General features: G+C 53.5%; 1 protein-coding gene across 2 annotated transcripts; it reads right to left on the reverse strand.

Moving 5' to 3' along the window:
* Nucleotides 1-1814: 1814 nt before the first annotated feature.
* Nucleotides 1815-18759, reverse strand: CIMIP5 (ciliary microtubule inner protein 5). Of its 2 annotated transcripts, none has more exons than XM_014864587.3 (4): nucleotides 18285-18759; nucleotides 14216-14255; nucleotides 11836-12055; nucleotides 1815-2533 (listed from the first exon to the last, which is right to left on the reverse strand). In XM_014864587.3, exons 1-3 carry the CDS (start codon nucleotides 18533-18535, stop codon nucleotides 11864-11866), a joined length of 483 nt encoding a protein of 160 aa, XP_014720073.1. In that variant the 5' UTR covers nucleotides 18536-18759; the 3' UTR covers nucleotides 1815-2533; nucleotides 11836-11863. The 2 variants fall into 2 exon arrangements, with proteins under 2 accessions (XP_014720073.1, XP_070368703.1); XM_070512602.1 differs by lacking the exon at nucleotides 1815-2533 and adding an exon at nucleotides 2540-7817.
* Nucleotides 18760-20899: the final 2140 nt, after the last annotated feature.

The raw sequence follows: 20899 nt of genomic DNA on the forward strand, positions 1-20899 counted from the left end.
CCCGGGCCCGCCTCTCCCTCCTCTCGCATCCGCCCCGCCGGGTCCGCCCTGTGGGGGCCCGCCCTTCCCTCCTCCCCCATCCGCCTCCCCCGGGCCCGCCCTGTCGGAGTCCTGCTCTGCCCCCTCCCGCCCCGCCCCGCCCCGCCTTGCTCCGACGCCTCCCCGGCACCGCCCCCTCCCCCGACCGTGGGTCAGCCTTGCCCTTTGCCAGTTGTACCCGGTGCTCATTCACTTTTCCATGTTAAACCGACTCGCGCAGTTCTGAGCCGGCGGGAGACCCCCAGACAGTCCTGCTTTCCCAGGGGTTGGGTGGGCAGAGACTGAACCCTAGCGGGGCAAACGGGAACCCCTCGCGGGAGATGGACCATTTTGTTGGGATGGTTCACTCCCTAAAAGTGTTTTTGTTTTTCTCACTGAGCATTTCAGAGATTAAAACTTGTAACAACCCACCTTCGTTTACACAGGGGGAAAACAGCCCTCGCCGCAGTCACTGGGGGGCCAGGACCCCCCCTCCCCCAGGGTGGTTTTAGTTCCTGCCCCTTCCTCCAGCTGAGAGCGGGGACGCTGCTCCCCAACCCGGGAAGCTTCCTTCCTGGGGGCTTGTGCCTTAGCGCTGGAGGCCCCCGCAGGCCTTGCACTTCAGCACTTGGGAGTGAACGTTTTTTCTTAAGGAGGTGAAATAGATTTCTGTTGATAAAAGAAGGCAATTTAGACGTGGCACAAAATGAGGGGGGCATTCTCCAAGTTCTCGAAATCGCATAGGTATTGAGTCAAGGTTATGAAGCAGAAAAACTCAGAAAAAGGGAATTCCAGAATCCACGATGGCTGCTTTTGCGCTGTGCGCCTCAGCCGGGCGGCTGTTAGAGGCTCTGCCGTTGGCGCCGTGCTCCCTCCCTGCTCCTCCAGGCCTCCCCTGGCCATCATCCCCTTTGTCCGGAAGAGACCAGAAGGTATTGAGCCCTCCCTGCAAGGCTAAAGGAGAACAGGATGTTTAGAAAGAAATCTTTAAGAGGAACACAGAGTGTGTGTGTGTGTGTGTATGTCTTTAGTCCTTATCTTCTAGAGATGCTGAAATATTTACAGATGATGTGAGAGTTGATAATTTCTGAAGTAGGTTTTGGGTATCCGGGGGTTATTATACTACGCTCTACTTTTGTATAGGTTTGATATTTTCCTTATTAAAAAGTTTAAAACAAAAGGGAGGCTGGGCGTGAAGTGCTGTTGTCACTTCAAGGTGAGGATTCTGAGCTCCAGAAAGGGAGGCAGCTTGCCTCCTGTCACACAGCCGGCACCAGCTGGAGTCCATCTCCACGCCAGTCCTGTGCCCTTTCTGCCCTGTGCGGGAATGCTCCCCTGAAATCTGGTGCCAACCGAGCCCCTGGGTGGGCTTAGTGGCCCCAGCTTTGCCACTTATTGGCTGTGTGACCCTAGGCAATTTGCTCAGTCTCTTGGTGCCCTGTATTCTCCTCTGTAAGGTGGGCATGTCAGAAGCTGCCTGGCGCTCACCGGATGGTTGGCATCACCAGCAGTTTGTTGTTGTAATTTCTTTACTGAGCCTCGCCCTGACTGTCACCCAGCGCTCCCGGCTTCCCCTGGAATCAGCCATTTGCCTAAGGAGCCCCACGTCCTTTTAACGGATAGAGAACGGTGTTGAGAAATGAAGACCTGAGACTAGATGTGCTCATTGCTCTGGAGGGACCATCGCTTCTGCCCTCTCAGGAGACAGCGAAGGGGTGCGTGTGATATGTATGTGTGTGTATGTACTGGATTAATCTGCTCCGGCTGCCTTAACAAAATACCACAGACTGGGCGACTTAAACAGCAGAAATTTATCTTCTCACGGTTCTGGAGGCTGGAAGTCCAAGGTGCTGACAGGATTGGTTTCCAGTGAGACCTCTCTCCTTAGCCTGTAGGTGGCCGTCCTCTCACTGTATCCTCGCATGGCCTTATCTCTGTGCACACACACCCTGGTGTCTCTCCCTCATAAAGACCCTGGTCCTATTGGATCAGGGCTCCATGCTTATGACCTCCTTTAACCGTTATTAGTTCTTTAAAGACCCCATCTCCAAATACAGTCACAATGCGGGTCAGGGCTTCAACATAGGAATTTTGAAAGGGCACAACTCGGCCCGTAATGTCTATATATATTCACAAATGCTTGTATATACCCACACACATTGCATGTGATATATATCACACACATGCATGCTGAACCAGAATCTTCCTTTTAACGAAACCCCCAGCTCTGCACTCACACTAAGTTGAGAAGCTCTGGCTAGAATAGGGATGACCGCCCTCGCTGTGGACTCCTCCAGAAATACGATTCTCTCGACCACACTGTGCTGTGTGCACCATGGACCGCAGTGGGTTGGAAGTGCCACTCCTTCACGTGGATTTAAAGTGCAGCTAATCTTCAGAGACAGCTGAGTAGCTAAGTGCAGGAGCATCTTCTTGACATTGGCTGCCCTGAAGATCCTGTCTTCGAAAAGTCGAGTGGTCTCAAGAGCAGACCACCCCACTTTCCCCACAGCCCCTGGGAACGAAAGAGTCAGCATTACTCTTCTTTGAGTCACACATTTGCATGCTTTGGAGCTCACTCTCTATGGTAAATTCAAAATGAGTCCTGGGTGAGCCTCCCAGACAGGGTCCCAAGAGACAGAATGTTCTAGAACTTTGAGGAGTCTGGAAGGTCCCTGCCAAGAAGAGTGTGTCAGTGAGGATTCGTTTACAGACCACAGAATCGTCCTCTTTAGTTACCTTACTTATTATTATTAAGCATGTGCCGGATCACTGAGAGATGAGGAAGCAGATGTTAGCAAGGGTCTCCCGGGCACAACTCCCAGAACCTCGGTGAAGAGCTGCCGCCACCTCCACCGACGTCACCATGACCAGGAAGGCCGTCCCATAGGGACGCTGCTGCCACTGCCGCCCAGAGCTTTTGGAGCTTGGGACGGACCAGCACAGCACTGGGGCCAGGCTGTCCCAGAAGGACCTGCCGCTGTGTCTATGCTTCCGGAAGGGTCCTGGGGTTTTGCCTTCTGCCTCCCGAGTCTCCTGGGGGTGCCTCTGCTTGGCAGGGGCTGGGTCCCATGAAAAGCCCAACTGCCAGGGCGTCTGCCACGTCCAGCCCTATTGCTGGCTGACTGTCACAGCCAGCGGCTTCACATAGCCACGCCCCCAGCAGGCGGCACAGTGACCAGCAGGCAGTGCCACCGGGACCTGGGCTGCTTTGGACAGAAGACGCGATTTCTGTTTGTTAGTCCTTACTGCATGCTGGGGAGTGGCGGGAAATGTAAACTGTTGTCGCTCTGAGGTGTTTGGGCGTCATAGCCGGAGGTGAGGGCTGAGGCCGCTGCACGGTCCGTGGGAGTTTGTCTAACTCTGTGCTGGCTCAGCCTGGTCTCCCACCTCGCTTCCCTCGGAGCTGCACCGGCTCGGTTGCTCTGACCAGGCTGCCGGGCTCCCAGTGCTCAGGAGCCCGCTGGGAAGGAGCTGGGAGCTGGAGAGGGCTGGGGGCGCTCGGCGTGGGGAAGAGAGGGTGTCAGAGCTGCGGGGCTGAGGACCAAGGGGACAAGAAGTCTGGCAGAGACTGCTCAGGACAGCTGGTCCCCAAGACAGCTGTCTCTGTGACGATCTCAGGGCAAAGAGCCCTCCTGGCCCTTCACATCTCCCCCTGCCTCTCCTGAAACGCTCCGCAGCTCTGAACACAAGGGGTCCGCTGTGCTTGGCCGTGGACCCGCAGTTCCTGAGTTCTGGGCTTTCTCCTGGGGGCCCTGTCCTGGGCTGAGGACAGGGGAGAGGGAAGGGAGCACCCATGTGCCAGGCGTCGGGCAGGGAGGAGAGGACACTCCGGAAGAGAAGGGTGCAGCATGGCGGATGGCAGGAGCACGGAGGAGGAGCGCTTCTGCTCCCCCTGGATTTTGGATTGAGACTCAGGTACGTTGAGGTGTAATCTCAGGTTTTATTTGCAGAGGGAATCTGGACAGTTGACTAAGTGCCCCCACGGTTTCAGTGGACTCAGCTGACGTTCAGACACTGTAATTTGGGTGTAAGCCGTTCCTGCTTCTGCTTGTGGGATGAGAATCGCGCTGGCCTCTGCCCTGGTTAGATCACTCATCAGTGAACAGTTACTGCTCATAGGAAAATAAAATAGGAAAGTAAAGAGCTTTCTGACGAACATCGAAGGCTTATCGACAGTAGCAGTGGCAACTACAGAAACATCTAGAATCTGTTGAGTGCCTGCTCTGTGTCAGGTGTTCTTTCATTATGTCATTCCACTAATCCGTGACAGCAAGGAGCCTGGTGCCATTTCCAGGTGGTCGTGGTTGGAAGTTCCTGGTCCTGCCATGTGGCGGTGGCTTCCTCTCTTCCCTTCCCGTCTGGGACTCTGTTTATCCTGGGGGTATCCAGGCCCTGGGCCTGACCCTAGCTGTAGAGAGCTGCTGCTGCCTGGGGCCTGGCCTACCTGTACCATCCCGGGGGGGCTGGCTGCCCGCGGGACCCCTGTGGGCAGAGCACAGGCTGACTGGGACAAGGACAGAAGCTACCTGCTCTGCAGGTCTGCCGGCCGAGGTGGGGGTGTAGGAAGAGGATTTCTACCTGGCTGTGAGCTGTCCCCGCACTGGCTGCTGTGCCTGAAGCCCCGGATGTGACTGATCTTGGACTCGGGTGTCATGCTAACCACCGCTGTCCTTCCAGCATGGCCCTGGCAGGCCGCATGATCTTGGGCAAGCCCTTAACTTCGCTAGGCCTCAGTTTCTGCATTTTAGAATGGGGATAATCACACCCACCTCGTAAGGTTATTGAGAGGTACACAGTAGATGCTCAATAAGTGTAGCTCCCTACCAAGTGCAAACTTGCAAAATGTTTTCGGGTTTTGTGGCCACTGGCTTTGCTCCCGAAGCTGCAGGAGGCGGGTTGCCCCGGGTGGAGTCGGGGATGGGCCCTAAAGCAAGGTGTGCGAGTCCCAGCCCCCATGTCCCAACTGGGCCATCCCAATAGCATGTTGGCTTTTCTGATCAGACGGCTGACCTTTGGGGCTCCTCTGCATCCTCAGGAGGTGTGGGCAGTGCCAGGACCAGGGTTTCGGCAGCAGGTATCTACTGGGGTATCTTTCCAACCCATACCGAGCGTCCCCATCTGGAGGAGCTCTGCCTCCTCCCCATCTGCATGCTTACAGGGGACCCAGCCTGTCGTCACACGAGCCTCACCCAACTCTTCGGGCCGCAGCGGAGTGGAGCAGAGGCTCCCTGACTGCAGCTGGCCACCCAGTGCCTTCCAGGAACTTGGAATTGAGCACTGACTGATTCCAACACCATCCTGGCTCTTCAGCCCAGGGGCTGGCACTCAGGGGCCCCTCCCCTCCTCCCCAGCGTCTTGCAGGTTCCCGAACCTATAGAGAGGGTGCAGGACCAGCTCAGTGAAGACCCGTGTGCTCCTCCCTTAACTCTGTCAATTGTTAACATTTTTATTCACCTTTGCTTTATCTCTATCTACACACTGCGCACACTTTGTTGTTGTTAAACCATTTGCAAGTTAGTGATAGACATGTGACGCTTTACCCCCGAATTCTCCAGCATCTATCTCTTAAGAACAAGGGCGTTCTCGTACGTAACCTCGATATAGGGATCCCGCTGCGTGAATTTAACATCGATACAATGCTATTGTCTAATGTTTAGTCTGCTGTCTAGTATTTAGTCTGCAAAGTGTTCTTTAGAGCTACTTTTGCTGTGATGCGGGAGCTGGTCATGACCGTGCTCTGTGTTGCCTTTAATCCGGATTCTGCCCTCAGCTGTCCTGTCCTTTGTCTTTCGTGACACTGGTGTTCTGAAGGAGGCTGGCTCTTCAGCAGAATGCCCTCAGTCCGCGTTGCCTGATGTTTCTTCGTGATCATGCTCAGACTGTGTGCGATGGGCGGAGTGCTCCTGGTGAGTGCTCCTCCTCTGGGCCACAGCAGGAAGCCCCTGAGGTCAGGGGCACAGCAGGACAAGAGTGATGTCAGCTGTCCTTTACTGGTGAGGTTAAGTGTAATAATAATTCGGTTAAAGTGAAATCTTCCAGAATCTTTCATTCAGTGGTTTCAGTGTCTTTTATTGTTTCTTGGCCTAAATTGGTTAGTTATAAAATGGCAGTTATAAAACGGCAATTTTCTGTTTATCATTTACTCTGTATTCTTCAATGGAGAAGACCTTTTCCTCCCTTAATTAAAATTTTTTAAAGTTATTGGTATGAACACCTGGATTCTTTCTTCTTCTTTGAGGGGAGCTCTGGGCCCTGGCTTTGCCCCAGAAGCGCCGGGACTGTGTTATCATCGGTGCAGCCAGGGGGGAGCATCATTTGGTGCTCATATTTTCCCAAATTTGGCCAGTAGGAGCCCCTTCAGGTGGGCTCTTAATGTCCCTTTGACACTTCCCCACGCTGTTTTAAACACCTCCTCACTTCCGGGCACAGGAAGGAGCTGCGGGCTCACCTCGCATGTTCCCTGGACGGTGGTCATTCTGCGTCACATGGAACCACAGAGGCCAGTTCTGTCACAGGGAGGAGAGTGAGGCAGAGGTGCTCAGAGAAGCAGTGATAAAAAGTGAAGAAAGAATCCTGAGGCTTTCTGACGGTGCCTCCCGGGCCTCCGCTTCCCAGCCTGCTGGCTCTGAGATGCCCGTCTCTGTTCGTATTGCTCCTTTTGCCTTTGCTGGTGCTGAGCCTGCAGGCCTGGTGCCCACTTCCCGTCCTGGTCCATCCAGCCTCCTTTGTTCTGGCCCAAATGACTCGCGAGGCTGGTGTTGGGGTTCTGGTTCGGATGCCCCTTGGTTCTGAGTTCCTTGGCTCCTAGTGGGTGACGTGGCCACCACGTGGGAAGGTAAGGAGCAGGCATCCTCTTGAAAGGAGGGCAGGTGTGGCAGGGAGCGGAGCATACAGCTGGCTGGTTGTGAGGAGGGGTCTCCCGTGATGATGACGCACGCAGAGGAGCGTGGACAGGCAGGTGGGCTGCAGCGTGCAGAAAGAGGTTGGGCCCGGGGGCTCTCTGCCCAGGGCAAGTCTGCTGGCTGCTCCCCTGCCTTGGCGCCCTTCCTCGCTCTGTCCACCTGTCCAGCAGAACTGCCCTCCCCTCCCAGCTCCCTGCCTTTTTCTTGAGGACCAGCTCCGTGATCCCCTTCTACAGGAGGACTTCCTCCCTGAGTCCCTAGCTGGGGGGTCTGTCCTCTCATCTCCCACAGGTGGACATTGGTCTGCAGCTAGTGTCCAAGCTCCTGCAGGCTGAGAGCTCCTGAGGCCGCGGCCCAGCGTAGGGTCAGAACAAGCTGGAGCAGGAGCAGGCGCCTGGCTAGAGGAGGGCTTGCCCAAGTCTGCACAGGGCCAGGTCTGGACCCTTTCAGTTCAAGGGCTTCATCTGCATGCAGCGGGAGACCCAGAGCCCTATTTCAGATGCTTTTTAAGCATTTTACGGAAAGCTGTTGTCCAGGGCTCTTGTGGAATTGGTCAGATCCTCTGCATTATAGTTGGGATCCGTTACTCAGCCAATATTTGCCCTCTGAACCTCCCATTGTGGGCGAAGAATGCTTTCTTGCCCTGGTGGGGGAGGGTTGGCCCTGCAACTTGTTTGACCAACAGAAGGCTAGCAGATGCGGTGCATGCAGAAGCCTTGAGTGGTTTGATTCGGCTCTTGGGCTCTGGTGATGTGCCAGGGGAAGAAAAGGCCCCCAGGAAGCTGTCAGTCCAAGAAAACAAGAGACATATGGACAGAATTGGACACAACCTCAAGCTTGGAGTCAAATCCCGCTGCGCCAGCCAAGATCACCGACCCCCAGCTCCTTGCACACCTGTGAGGAAGAAATGGAGTGGCGTCACATGCTGTCAGAGAGCCCGCAAACCTGCAGATGCTGCGCTCGCTGACTGCCCAGAGAACAGAACCGGGGTGATGTCCTTGGATCAGTCTCCCTTCCCCATTTCACAGCTGTGAAGACCGAGGCCTGGAGAGGAGGATGCGGCATGGTGAGTCAGGCGGGCGATGGGATCCTGGCTCTTCACTGGCTGCGGGACCTGACCAGACTGTGTGAAGTCTTTGGCTTAGTCTCCAAATCTCTCAGTGGTGACAATAATACTTACAGCAGAGACGATTTGGGTGCTATGCTATCTGTGCTCAGTATATTGCATCGTCTGTAAGTGGCTGTGCTCCCGGGAAGCTGTGGAAGCTTGCGGGTCTGGGCCTCCCTGACTCCCTTTAGCAACTGGCAGAGAAGCCCCCAATGATCCCCTGCAGTCTGCACGGGCTCGACCACCTGCATGTGCAGTTCACCCCCAGAATGCCTCTTGCTTCCACCTTCTCCCTCAAATGGAAATAATTTTTTTCTGGGTGTAAAAATAATATAGAGGGGCTGGCCCCGTGGCCGAGTGGTTAAGTTCGCGCGCTCCGCTGCAGGCGGCCCAGTGTTTCGTTGGTTCGAATCCTGGGCGCGGACATGGCACTGCTCATCAGACCACGCTGAGGCAGCGTCCCACATGCCACAACTAGAAGAACCCACAACTAGAAGAACCCACAACGAAGAATACACAACTATGTACCGGGGGGCGTTGGGGAGAAAAAGGAAAAAATTAAAAAATCTTAAAAAAAAAAAAAAATAATATAGAGCATGCTCATGGCAAAAATGCAGACCGAGTCTGTAAGGAGCCATGGGCAGCTGTCTTTGTACCAACCCAGTCCAAGGGTGGGCCTTGAGCCTCCTGTGACGCTGCCATGATGTGACCTTGACCCTGACTGTGCTGACCACTGACTTTTGCCCAGGCACGTGATCTCAGATTGGACAGGGAGCCCAGCTTCCCCTCTCAGACCCTGAGAAAGAAGGCTGCAGCCTCCAGACCCAAGGGCGCAGCGCTGTGCCCTGCCGTGCACGACCATCCTTCTTCCCAGCCGGGTTGGAGTCAGACCTGGTTTGTCCCATCACACATGGCAGGGGCCAATGGTTGGCCGGGAAGTGAGATGGGCTCTGTGTTATGGGGAAATAGTGTGTCCTGTGTAACTCCTGATAGCACTGAAGACTTGTTCTTGGTGTCAGGGAAAATCAGTTCTCCCTTTCCCAAGGGCTCAGAGAGATTCTTTAAGCAGAAAAATGCTATAATTTGCTAAATATTTGGGACTCAATTTTCTGAGGATTAAGGGGGTCCAGTAGGACATAGTGCCATATAGTCTCCGGAAATAAGCACCTTTACCACTTGCCAGCTGTGTGATGTTGGGCAAGTGCCTTAACCTCTCTGTGCCTTCATTTCCTCGTCGGTAGGGCACAGTAATACCTGTCTCTAAGATTGCTGAGAGGATTAAATGAGTTAATACACATAAATGGCAGTGACATTTCAGGTTAGCTGTAAAACTGAGTAAAATACAGGCAAGTATCAGAAAAAGCTGCCATTCCAGCCCCCTGCTCCACCCCCTCTCTCTCCAGGAGGCTGTGGCCGGGGACTTGCAAGGGACACAGTGCAGAAAGCCCAAGGACCTGGGCCCGGCTGGACTTGCACTGGCCTTGAGAACCTTGGGACGTTCAGCTCTCCGAGTCTCACTTTTGCCGGTGTGCGTGAACGTGGTGCCCCTGCCTGCTGACTTCCTGGGGTTGTTGTGAGGAGCAGACGCAGAGTCAGTTTCAAATGCTTCACACTGGAAATGTGGGTGGCAGTTTGGTTTTGGGTTGTTTTCGTTACTTTGTTTTTGTTTGTGTCCCTTACATGACAAGCATTTATGTCTTGCTCCTGTCAGCGCCCAGTGTGGGTGTGGGGAGAACTCTGCTCCACGCCTTCCTTCGGGGTCCCGCCTGGTCCTCCCATCTTGTCCCCACTCTCCTGCATCCTCCTGCATCCTCCCAGTCCTCTCCCTTCTGTACCGGGCAGAGAGAAAACGGCAGGAGGTCTTGGGGGCCAGGTCTGAAAGGGGTGCATGCTGCTTTTGCTCTCATTCCACTGGCCACAGCCAGCCACACGGCCACGCTTGAATCACCAGGGAAAATCCGGCCCAGCCGCGCGCCAGGAAGAAGGGCAGAACTTCGTCGTTAGTGCTCTGAGTGGATCCCGACATCTGGCACCCCTCTGCACAGCAGAGCAGAACACTGCCGGGTCCTTTTGTACCATCCTCGTGCCTTCCGGCGCTTTATTAGACAATGCTCCGCTGCTGTTCACAGGGTTTGCATGGCCAGTTTTTTCAGGAGTGGCCAGGTCCCTCTTCCTAGTCTGCCTTAGTCTGGAAGCTCTGTTGAAACCTGTCCACCGTGGGTGACCCTGCTGGTATTGGAAATGCTGGTGGCATAGCTTTCAGCATCACAGCAACACACAGCCGCCATAGCGTGACAACCAACAGACAGATCTGTGGTTCCCTGGCCGGAAAACAAACCTGAGCCACAGACGGGACTCTGCCAAATGTTAACCACTAGACCACTGAGAGCAGAACCAACCTTTTTTTTTTTAACCAACAAAGAGGAAAGAAGCCCTTTCTGCAGTTTTTGCTTGAACACGAGGGGCCCAGACCATCCCTCATCAAGTTTACGTGGCTGCCAGCAGGACCTCCAGGAGGAGGAGGGAAACCAACACTTAGCAAGGCGCCCCCATCCTGCCAGGCGCTGGGCCAGCACTGCCCGTGAGAGCAGCATCTGAACCCCAGGCGCCCTGCTCCCAGGCCCAGGCCCCTCCCTGTCCACCCCACAGCACAGAGGATGTGGAATGGACCCAGACCACGGGCACCCAGGGGCTGCCTGCACCACCTTAGCTCAGGTCCCCTGCAGGCAGCTCCTCCTGTGCGGTTCCAGCCTAACCCTGGCAGCCCTGACCATGACACAGGCAACGAAAGAGATGGGGAGACTGACCCGAGACAGCCCCTGTCTGAGGATCACATCTTCCCCAGGTGACTGCCAGGACGGCACTCACCCTCCCAAGAGAGTGATCCTCTGCAAACACACCCGCACGCTGTGCTCCAGGCGCTGCTCCAGTTACACATGTTAACTCATTGAGTCTCCCATCAACCTTATAAAATCAGTACGACTATTATCCCTATCTGTGGAGGCAGAAAAATGGCCCACTGAACATGCCCACGCCCCAACTCCTGGGCCTGTGAATATGTTACCTTACGTGAAGGGGGATTCTGCAGAAGTGATTAAATGAAGGACCGTGGGATGGAGATGGAGAGATCATCCTGGATGATGGGGTGGGCCCAAAGGAATCCCAGGGTCCTCGAAAGGTGGGGGAGGGAGGCAGAGAGAGACTGGGAGATGCCACGATGCTGCCTCTGAAGATGAAGGGGCCACGGGCCACTGGAAGTAGGCAACCTCTAGAAGCAGCAAAGGTGAGGAATCAGATTCCTCCAGCCTCCGGAAGGGAACACAGCCCTGCTGACACCTTGATTTTAGTCCAGTGAGACCCACGTCGGATTTCTGACCTCCAGAACTGAAGGATAATATGTATGTGTTCTTTTAAGCTGCTCAGTGTGTGGTCAGCACACACAGCAACAGGACACACCCATCTTACAGATGGGGAAATGGAGGCACAAAGGGTTCCAGCAACCTGCCCCAGGTTACACAGCTGCTGAGAGTCAAGAGCAGGATTCGAACCCAGGCAGTCAGGGCTCCTGACCCCAGTTCAGGGCTCCCCCTCAAGGGGCCCTGAGAGGGAATCCCACCATTGCCGGTTATATGGCCTTGGGCAAGTCACGCCATCCTCTTGATCTCTTCTGTAAAACCAGCCCCCAGAGACCCCGTAAAGGTTGTGGGGGCTCAGAGATACTGGACGCCGGGTGACACATGCGGGACGGCACCAGGGCATGGTGCCAGGTGGACTGGCAGGCCCCCTCTCAGCTCCCACACCCACCTGGGGCCGCCGCTGGGCCCTCCTCCTCCTAGATGGGCTGCAGCTCATCTTCCAGCTTCTTCTTCCGGACGCCTTCCACGAAGAAGAAGTCCATGCTGATGAGGGTTTTCCCCTGGGGCGTGTCCACCCTGCTGCCCACAGCCTGGTTCGTGGAATTGGGGACCGTGTCCGAAAAGAGAGGCACGTACTCCGGCAACTTCACAGGCTCCTTCCTATTGCCCTGAAGAGAGGGGACAGTCCCGTCACACGCTGTGGGGACACCAGGAGAGGCCTGCACGCTCGCCAGTGCCCTGGGCCCTTAGTCTGGAAAGAACTGAGCAGGGAGCGATGCTCTGCAGGCAGCGATCTCCGGGTGCCTGATTCCAGGTCCCTGTTTGGGCCAGGGACCCCCAGAAGAGCGATGCGACTCCGCGGCCACTGCGGACTTCCCCTCCTCATCCCCAAGGCTCCCGACCCAGGATGCTTCCCGGACCCCTTGACTTTGACGCTTGACCTCCAGTGACCGAGGGAGGGACTGGGTCTTAGCCCTCTCTCTATCCCCATGACGTTGCATGAGGTGGGCGTGCCACGGGGTTTGTCATTTGGTGAATTTTTACTTGAAGTCGAGCATACACATGGAAAGGACACAAATCACAACTGTGCAGCCCAACAAACTTCCAAACAGGAAATAGAATATGAGGAGCCCCCAGATGTCCCCTCAATCACAGCCTCCGCCCCCAAGCGACCTGGTCTTGACCTGTAACACTGTGGGTTAGTCTTGCGCCGTTTTCAACTTTATCTTAATGGGATCACGTCTCCTCTGTCTGGTTTCTTTCTGTCAAGAACATGCTTGCGAGAATCACCCATTTTTGGTGTGGTTTGCAGTTCCTTCCTGTTCTGTGCTGTACTGTATTCCTCGGTGTGACCTGTCACCCACAAGTGATTCATCTCGTCTGCCCTGATGGTATTTGGGTTGTTTCCACTTTGGGGCTTTATAAGGATCCTGTGCTGCTCTGAACATTCGTGTACGTGCTTTCTGGCGACTTCTGTAACTGAAGGAGGAATGAGTGAGTAAATGGAGGGATTTAGAACAATCTGATGGGCGGACAAAACCCTTCAGCCGTCCCAGCCTCTGTCTATGGCTAGCTTTGCGCTTGAATCGAAGCGGCAGGGCCAGTGGGTAATGAGATCCGGCTTCCACCTGGGAAAGTCTGGGCCCAGGTGTCCCCACCGTTTGGGTGTGATGCAGCTTTCCGTGGTCAGGTTGCTAGTACACAGCCCTGGGCAGGGCGAGACTTTGCAATCTGGAAGCTCGGACCAAGAGCTCAGCATAGGATTTCAGGTCCCACGAGCTAAATTTTCTATTGCAGGGCAGACGGCAACCCAGCAAGGCCAGCAATGCAGATGTTAAAACTTCCCTAAACCTTGCAAGGTCCATGTCAGTGTGGCCGCCCCCTGGTTGACTTGCTACACTGCTCATTTTCCAGGTTAGTTCCTTGACCAGTCCTACAGCCAGATTCATTCTCCTGCTTCGCTCATTCATCCAACACAAACTGAGTATTAACTGTTTTATTGGGTGCTGGGGTGTGGGTGCAGAGATGAAGCCATCTTTTTCCCTTCCCTTCAGGAGCCCACAGCTTGGTGAAGTTGATCATTGCCATAGTACATGCTGTTCCAAAGGAATGGATGTGTGTGTAAGGAACAGAGCGATCTGGTCAAGCCTGCTCAGGACGGGGAGGGTTCTCAGAAAAGGCACTTGAGTGGGGTCCTGAAGGATGAATAAGAGTCCATCAGGCTGACAAGATGGGAAGGGCATTTCAGGCAGGGGAACAGCATGCAGAGGCATGGATAAGAGAGAGGGTGGGTTGGTCAGTGTGGGCTGAGCAAGGAGGGAGGGGAGGGAGGCAGGGTTAGCTCACCAGATTCATTGTGAGCTGCCATGAAAAATGCAGATTTATTGAAGGATTTTAAGCAGGGGAGAGACACAGTCAGTTTTGCAGTTTAGGAAAATGACTCTGGTAGGATGGATTGGAGGTGGCGATATCAGAGGCAGGAATTAATTCACAAAGTATGTTCATCCAAACTTTCTCCACATGGGGCACAGCACACATCACTGTGCACTGCTGACATCCTCATACTGGGGAAAAATTTCAGCAGCAGACGCCTATCATTTCCAGTTTGTTTGTCTTAATAAAATCAAGAAATACTTGGAAAACTTAATTTCTAAATGCTCTACATAAGTATTTTCTTTCCCCCTAGACTCCAAGTCTCTTGAAACAAGACTGTATTTTGTCTCTGTACATTTCAGCATCAAGCACACGGTAAATCCTCAATAAATGTTAGATGAATGAATAAATGTTCCCAGTGCAAGTATGTCTGATAGGAAGGTGGTTGGTCTTACCATGGGATCATAGTCTTTCAGGAAACTCCAATTCTGAGCCCTGGAAAGGAAAACACGTGAGCAGTATGAGATCTTCCTGTGACATTTTTACAAATGACTTTCACTGTGTCAAGTGAATAAGTTGATGCCACTCATGCATTTACTATGTCATGGAGGAACTAAAATAGTTAAGTGAAACAAATGCCAAACGTCAACCAAGTATTTATGGCGTATCCTATAAACTGAACAAACGTTTCAACAATCAATGACTTTTCCCAGAGTGGAAACAATGATGCCAGAGGATTAGCAGAGGGCGTAAGGAAGCCAGAGGAGGCAATCTCACGGCGTGCCTCTGCATTGTCTGAGGCCACTGGGGGAGTGCTCAAGTATTTTGTGAAGAAAAACCAGTTCCCACTTCCCCATGCCTTTGGAATCTTCCAGTGTGCGGCAGAGGAAGGTGGGGAGGGCGAGGGAAAGAGAGTGATGATGAGGAGACTGAGCTGCATTACCTGCGCTGGTAATTTGATTTTGTTTTAATCTATTTTTACTTTTTTTAAAGATTGGCACCTGAGCTAAAACCTGTTGCCAATCTTTTTTTTTTTTTCCTCCTCCCCAAAGCCCCCCAGTACATAGTTGTATATTCTAGTTGTGGGTCCTTCTGATTATGCTATGTGGAATGCCACCTCAGCATAGCATGATGAGCGGTGCCGTGTCCGTACCCGGGATCCAAACCGGCAAAACCCTGGACGGCCAAAGCAGAGCGCTCGAACTTGACCGCTCGGCCACAGGGGCGGCACCTTAATCTGTTTTTAAAAAGTCAGATAATTCCATAAGACATAATAAAAACAGGCTTCTCTGCTCCGACCCTCACATCCCCTGGGCCTACAGCCTCGAGTGCGTTTCCAGTCTTTTAGCTGTTTCTCCACACTTTTCGCCTCCATGCTCTGAAATAATAACCCCCTACTGCCATTTATTGAGCTTTTGAAAATGTAAACTTATTGATTGACTTTCTGTTACAAGAGATTATGTTCGCATTCCTGCCCCTTTCTCCTCCTCTCATTTCTCCCCAAGTAATTGTATTATAGATTTTGGTCAAATTGATATTTATTGATTACATCCTTATGATTATTATAAATACTGTTCGCTGATGAACTAAGTAGTATGATATGACCCCAGGTCCTTTCCTGTACATCTTAGAATTGTTTTCTAGTGTTAATAGTTACATTTCCTCCTCATTTTCTTAGGTTTTTATGTACTGATCATTGATTCTAAATTCTCCAGCAAAATTGTAAGAGCCCTCTCAATATTATTTTCCAGCAATCAAATGCATCAGGCAAGCAATAACTTCTTTTAAGTTTTTTCTCTAGATGCCGCCCTCTGGGAGCCTGGGTCCTCTGCTCCCAGGAGGCAGCCACCCGCCAGGACCAAGGCACGGCTGCCTTCCTTCACCGCCCGCCTGGGATTGCCCTCCTCCTGGATCCCATGTCTTCCTCTCTAGTTTACTCTCCTGTTTTGTGGAGTACATCCTCCAGGATCTGTGGACTCATGCATTTCTTTCATTCTGGAAAATTCTCAGACATTTTCTCTTTAAATGTTTCACCTCCCTCTTCTCTCCTCGGGGAGCTCTCTTTGAAGGTGTATTGGACTTTCTTGCTCTGTGCTCTAGGTTCTAGCTCTTCTTTCACGTTTTCTATCTCCTTGTTTTTCTGAGTATTTTCTACTAACCTATCTTGAGTTTATGAACTCTCACTTCAGTTGTGTTTTGTGTTTCAACTTCATATATTTTTATTTCCAGAAGTTCTTTTTGGCTCTTTTTCAAGTTGCCGAATTGTTCCACTGACAGACGTTGAACTGAGCCGCCTGTCTTCAGCCTGTCTCCCGAGATGTCGGTGCCTCCACACCCGGGCCTTCCTGGGAGCTCTGGTGCCCTCTTCCTCCAGCCCCTCGCAGTTCTTATGCTTCACCTTCCCCACTCGGCAAGCCCATCTCTTTCCATCTTCCAAAATGTCTTGGCGCCTCCCACCCACCATCGCCTCCTTTGCTGTCATGAGGGAGCCAAGTTTCAACAGCTTTGATTTTGAATTAACAGAAGGCAGGGACCTTGATCTCAGAGCCATGCTCAGCCTTAGCGAGAGCCAGTGAGGGATGAGGAAAGAGCACTGGGATCCCGTCCTTGCTGTGCTGCCTGCTTGCTGTGTGGCCCTGAGTGAGGCCGCTGTATTCTTGGCCTCTCAGTTTCTCTGTCTATAAAACAGGAGGAGGTCGGTTTCTCGAGCGTCAGAGATGTGGTTGGTCTGAACTGAGCTGTGCTGTAAGTGGAAAATATAAACCAGATTTCAAAGACTTAGTACAAAGAAGAATGTCAAACATCTCTTTAATAATTTTTATATATTGACAGCATGTTGAAATGATAATATTTTGGATATATAGGATTAAATAAAATCTGTTATTAAAACAGAAGTAACCAGTTTCTTGTTTCAATTTTTCAGGTGGACAACTAGGAGTTGGCAGACTGCGCCCGTGGCTCGGGTTGCACTTCTGTCGGGCAGCTCTGCTCTAGGTTTCCCTAAGCCCTTTCCTCCTGGTTTTTGTGACTCCTCGCTCTCCGGGCTCCCTCCTCTGGCTGCTTCTCCTTAGGCTCCTGGTTGCTTTTCTGCCCATCTCAGTTGTTGCAAGTTCTGGCCGACCTCCTCGTCTCTTCTGATGCCGTACCTTCTTCAGGGGAAAGCTCATGCCCGTCTCCAGTGTGAGCGCTCACCTTTTTCCTTTTTAAAATAAGATGTGGTTCTCATATCATAAGACTCACCCTTTTAAAGTGTACAGGTCGGTGGTTTCCAGTATATTCACCAAGCTGAGCGGCCATCGCCACTATCTGATTCCAGAACATTTTCATCACCCCATAAAGAAAGGCTGTGTCCATCAGCAGTCACTCCCTGTCCCTCTCACCCTCGACTCCCCAAGTCCGGGGAGAGCTCCCTCTCATGTCTCCGTCTCTGTGGGTTTTCAGTGCCCAACTCTTGACTCACAGTCAACTGCCGCCTGGGCGACTCCATCTGGATGTGGTTCGGGCATGTTGAACTCCACCAGAACTCAGCGTTTTCATCCCGTCGGCCCCCCAATCAGTTGTCCAAGCTGGCGATCTCTGTCAGCCTCACCCTCCTCTCAGTCTACCAAGTGTCAAGAGTTCTTACTGCTCTCATAAATACCTATTCTGTTCAGTTTTCCCTGCACCAGACAGCCCTGTCTTCGTAAATGTCCCCTCCACCCCAACACACACACTCACACTCACTCACACTCACACACACCCGCTCCAATCTATCAGCAGTTCTCATAATTCTACCACTAACACATTCCTTGGATTCTTCTGCCTTCCACAGACCGTCCCCTCACTGACTGCCTCAGCCACACGGACATTCTTTGTTTTGCTTTACTTTTAAAACGCCGCAAACTCTTTCTTGGCCCCTTCTCATCTTTCAGGTCTCAGTGTGAATGTCACCTCCTCAGAGAGGCCTCGTAAGCACCCTGTAAAAAAGAGGCGCCCACTCTCTCCATTTGTTTCCTTCACAACACCAGTCACGCTTGGCACTCTTTGTTTGGTACCCTGTGCTCATTGTCCTCTGCTTGCTTTCTGACTGCCCTGTCCTGAGAGTGATGGTTCCGCGGAGCCAGGACCAGGCCGGTCTCGTCCCCCACTGCAGCCCGACAGAACGGCTCTCCTGGGAATTTTTGGATTGAATGAATGCATGAAGGGAAGTCCTTTCCCTGGGTCAGATGGCCAACATCTGCCTCTGGACTGCCGCCACAGTGTCCTGGCTGCCCCCTGCAGCCTATCCTGTCACTTGGCTGGAGGGATTAGTCCAATGGGCTGATGGGATCCCCGAATGAAGGCGATGGGGCTGCACTCCCTCCCCCGCTCTAGGCCCTGGACCGGCCACTTCTGGGCTCTCTCTCACCTCCCCCTGGACGTGGTCTCTGCCTCTTGGCTGTGGCACTGTTCCATCAATGCCCTTTGCCTGGCTTACTCCTTCTCACCCCCAGGCCTCCTCCCAGTCAGGCTGGGGGACAGGGGAGGGCAGGCCGGGGCACTCACCAGCGCCGCTGACTCCGCCTCTCGGCCTCCAGGAGCTCCCTCCACAGCTGGTCCTGCTGCACGTTGTCTGCTCCCAGGGGTGCCCGCTTGGCCTCCAGGTCCTGGGGGGCCTGGCGGCCACCAGCAAGACCCCTTCCTGCCACGGGGCCACGGCGGGCAGTCGGGGAGATTGAGGCTGGTGGCCTGATGGAGGGCAGTCGGTACCCAGCTGATGTGGTTCTCTGGAGCCCAGGGGTCGGGCGGCTCCCCATGGGTACACAAGTGTGTGTGTGTGCGTGCGTGTGTGTGTGTGTGAGAGAGAGAGCCCCCTGCCTGACCTCAGACCTCTCCCTGGACACCCCCCCTCCTAATCCCAAGAGGGCCTGTGCAGGGGTTCCCCTCACTGCCCCTCTGGACCCAGAGCTCAGAGTGGCTGATGGGGAGCAGGCCCTCCAGGCTGGGCGAGCACTGGAGCCCAGCTGTGAGCTGTGTTCTGTTTCGTCTTTTGAGTTTCTGCCTGTGTTGACAGTTGCCCTGGGAACGGGGCAGCTCCCCAGTGTGCCCAGGAAGGGGCGGGCCCATGTGTGTGTGTGTGTGTGTGCGGCACATCTGAGCCCCATGGTGGGGTGGACAGAGTTCCTGGGTCTGGGCCATGCCCAGCTCAGCTGCCCCTCAGCTCTGCCTCCTGCTGCACTGGCCGGAGACCTCCGTACAGCAAGGGGGAGGCAGGGAGGGGCAGTCAGACAAGGCCTGGGTGCCCAGTCAGGATGCTGGGGTTTGGACCCAACTTCCTAATCATGAATCATCACCGCATGACCTTAGGCAGCGCCTGCCTCTTTCGGGGCGTGTGGAGGGGCAGTAATACTCCTGTTCTGCCCTCTGTGGATGCCACACGAGGTGGTGTGTGTGAGCCGTCGAGCAGAGACTGGCGTGATGCTTCTGCCGCTCTGTTGCAATGATGGAAGAGGTTACGAGAACGCACCAGGCGAGGGAGAATTAGCGACCCTGCACGATTAATATCTGTTCTATCTGCGCAGACCTGGAGGGTTTACAAAGCACTATCCTTTATCTTGCTGGACCAGCCCCACCATCCAAGGCAGGGATTCCCAACCCTGTTCTCCAGGGGAGGAAACTGAGTCCTTCGCCAACAGGATTGACTCCACAAGGTCACTCAGTTCTAAACTGAAGAGCCTGCCTTGAGTTTTGATCCTCTGAAGGAAACAGTGAGAACCTGAGCGTGGAGATTCATGCTCTGAACCTTCAGCCCTGATTCTGCTGGAAGCCATGCAGCCCGAGTTCGCTCCGTGGCCCAGGCCTCTCCTGGTGTAGCTCAGCTGACCCCTCAGAGCCTCTCTCACAGTTTCTGCCCTGGGTGCTCCATGCTTCTGGGTCTCTCGGCTTCCTCTTAGCTCCTGTGAGTGTTGACAGAGTCACAGTCCTTCCATGAAACTCTTCTGTGGGCTGGTTGAGCTGAGCAGGATGGTGCCTCCTCTGCGTAGCTGGGAAACAGACACACAGACAACTAAATGCAGACCAGGCCGTGCTCACAGAGGTGTGCACAAGGTGCCCAGTTGTGGGGACAAGTCTAGCCGGCACACCGCGCTTGCGCTATGTGCCAGACCTGGGCCTCTCTTCTAGATTCTGCTTTCATGAAAGAGGTATCAAGCAGGTGAGTCTTCACAGCTGGAAAGGATTTCCCAGGTGGAGAAACTGGAGCAAGTGCAAAACCTTGGTTGCAAGAGAAAGCCTGGTATTTGGGAAGTTGGAGGAAGATGGAAGGACCGAGGCTGGAGGGTGGGCTGGGCCGCAGGACTGTTTAGAGCCGTGTCCTGGAGCTTGCGCACAGAGGGGAGACACTGCTGACTCTGAGCCCACAGGTGTCTGCAGAGCAACAATCATCAGCAAGGGGACAAAAAGCAGGTGAAGTGACCATTGCCACGCTCCAGGTAGAGGAGGCAATGAAGCCCACACTGGGCATGGGCAGAGGGCCCAAGATGATAGAGGGATGGAGAGAGACGTAACAAAGCAAATCTAATAGTGCTAACTGAGGAATCTAAGTGATGGGTGTATGGGGACGCACCGTACCATTCTTTCAACTCTTCTATGAGTTTGAAAATTTTCAAAATAAAAAGTTGGGGGGAAAAAAGATTTCACCTGCCAGTCCGGCTTGAACGCATTCTCTTTCCGCAGGTCACTGTCACGGAAGAGCCCCCAGATTCACCCTGGGCAGGTCTCCCTGCGCCGGGAGGACCCCCCTCGCCCACCTCTCAGGCCGGCCTTGCCTGGGAACCAGGACACTGGGTCCTTGAGCAAGTCATTGCCCCTTCCACACCCCACATTCTGTGACCTAACTAGATATAAGACTTTCCAGCAGAGAACAAAAATCCTTGGATTTGGAGGCTGCTGGTGTTGAATTTTAACGATTTTTTTTCAACCCCAAGAAAGCCTTTAAAGTAGGTGCTGGTAGAACCTTCCAGCCTGGGCTCAGGTGACAGGCACAGCCTCACTGGAGCCGGTGGGAGCATGACTGCATCTCTTTTTGCCTGATTGTATTATGGATTGTGTTGTGGGGATAGATATTATGTCTCATGGGGGAACGTTTCCCCTGCCTGATTGTGAGACAGCACATAAATCTG

This window comes from Equus asinus, chromosome 6, assembly GCF_041296235.1.
Source record: "Equus asinus isolate D_3611 breed Donkey chromosome 6, EquAss-T2T_v2, whole genome shotgun sequence".
NCBI lineage: Eukaryota > Metazoa > Chordata > Mammalia > Perissodactyla > Equidae > Equus > Equus asinus.

Coding starts and splice junctions, on each gene's coding strand:
- CIMIP5 (XM_014864587.3), bottom strand. CDS start 18,535: ATGGGGAGCCGCCCGACCCCTGGGCTCCAGAGAACCACATCAGCTGGG. Junction 14,256..18,284: donor AGGCGGAGTCAGCGGCGCTG/GTGAGTGCCCCG, acceptor TTTCCTTTCCAG/GGCTCAGAATTGGAGTTTCC. Junction 12,056..14,215: donor TGAAAGACTATGATCCCATG/GTAAGACCAACC, acceptor CCCTCTCTTCAG/GGCAATAGGAAGGAGCCTGT.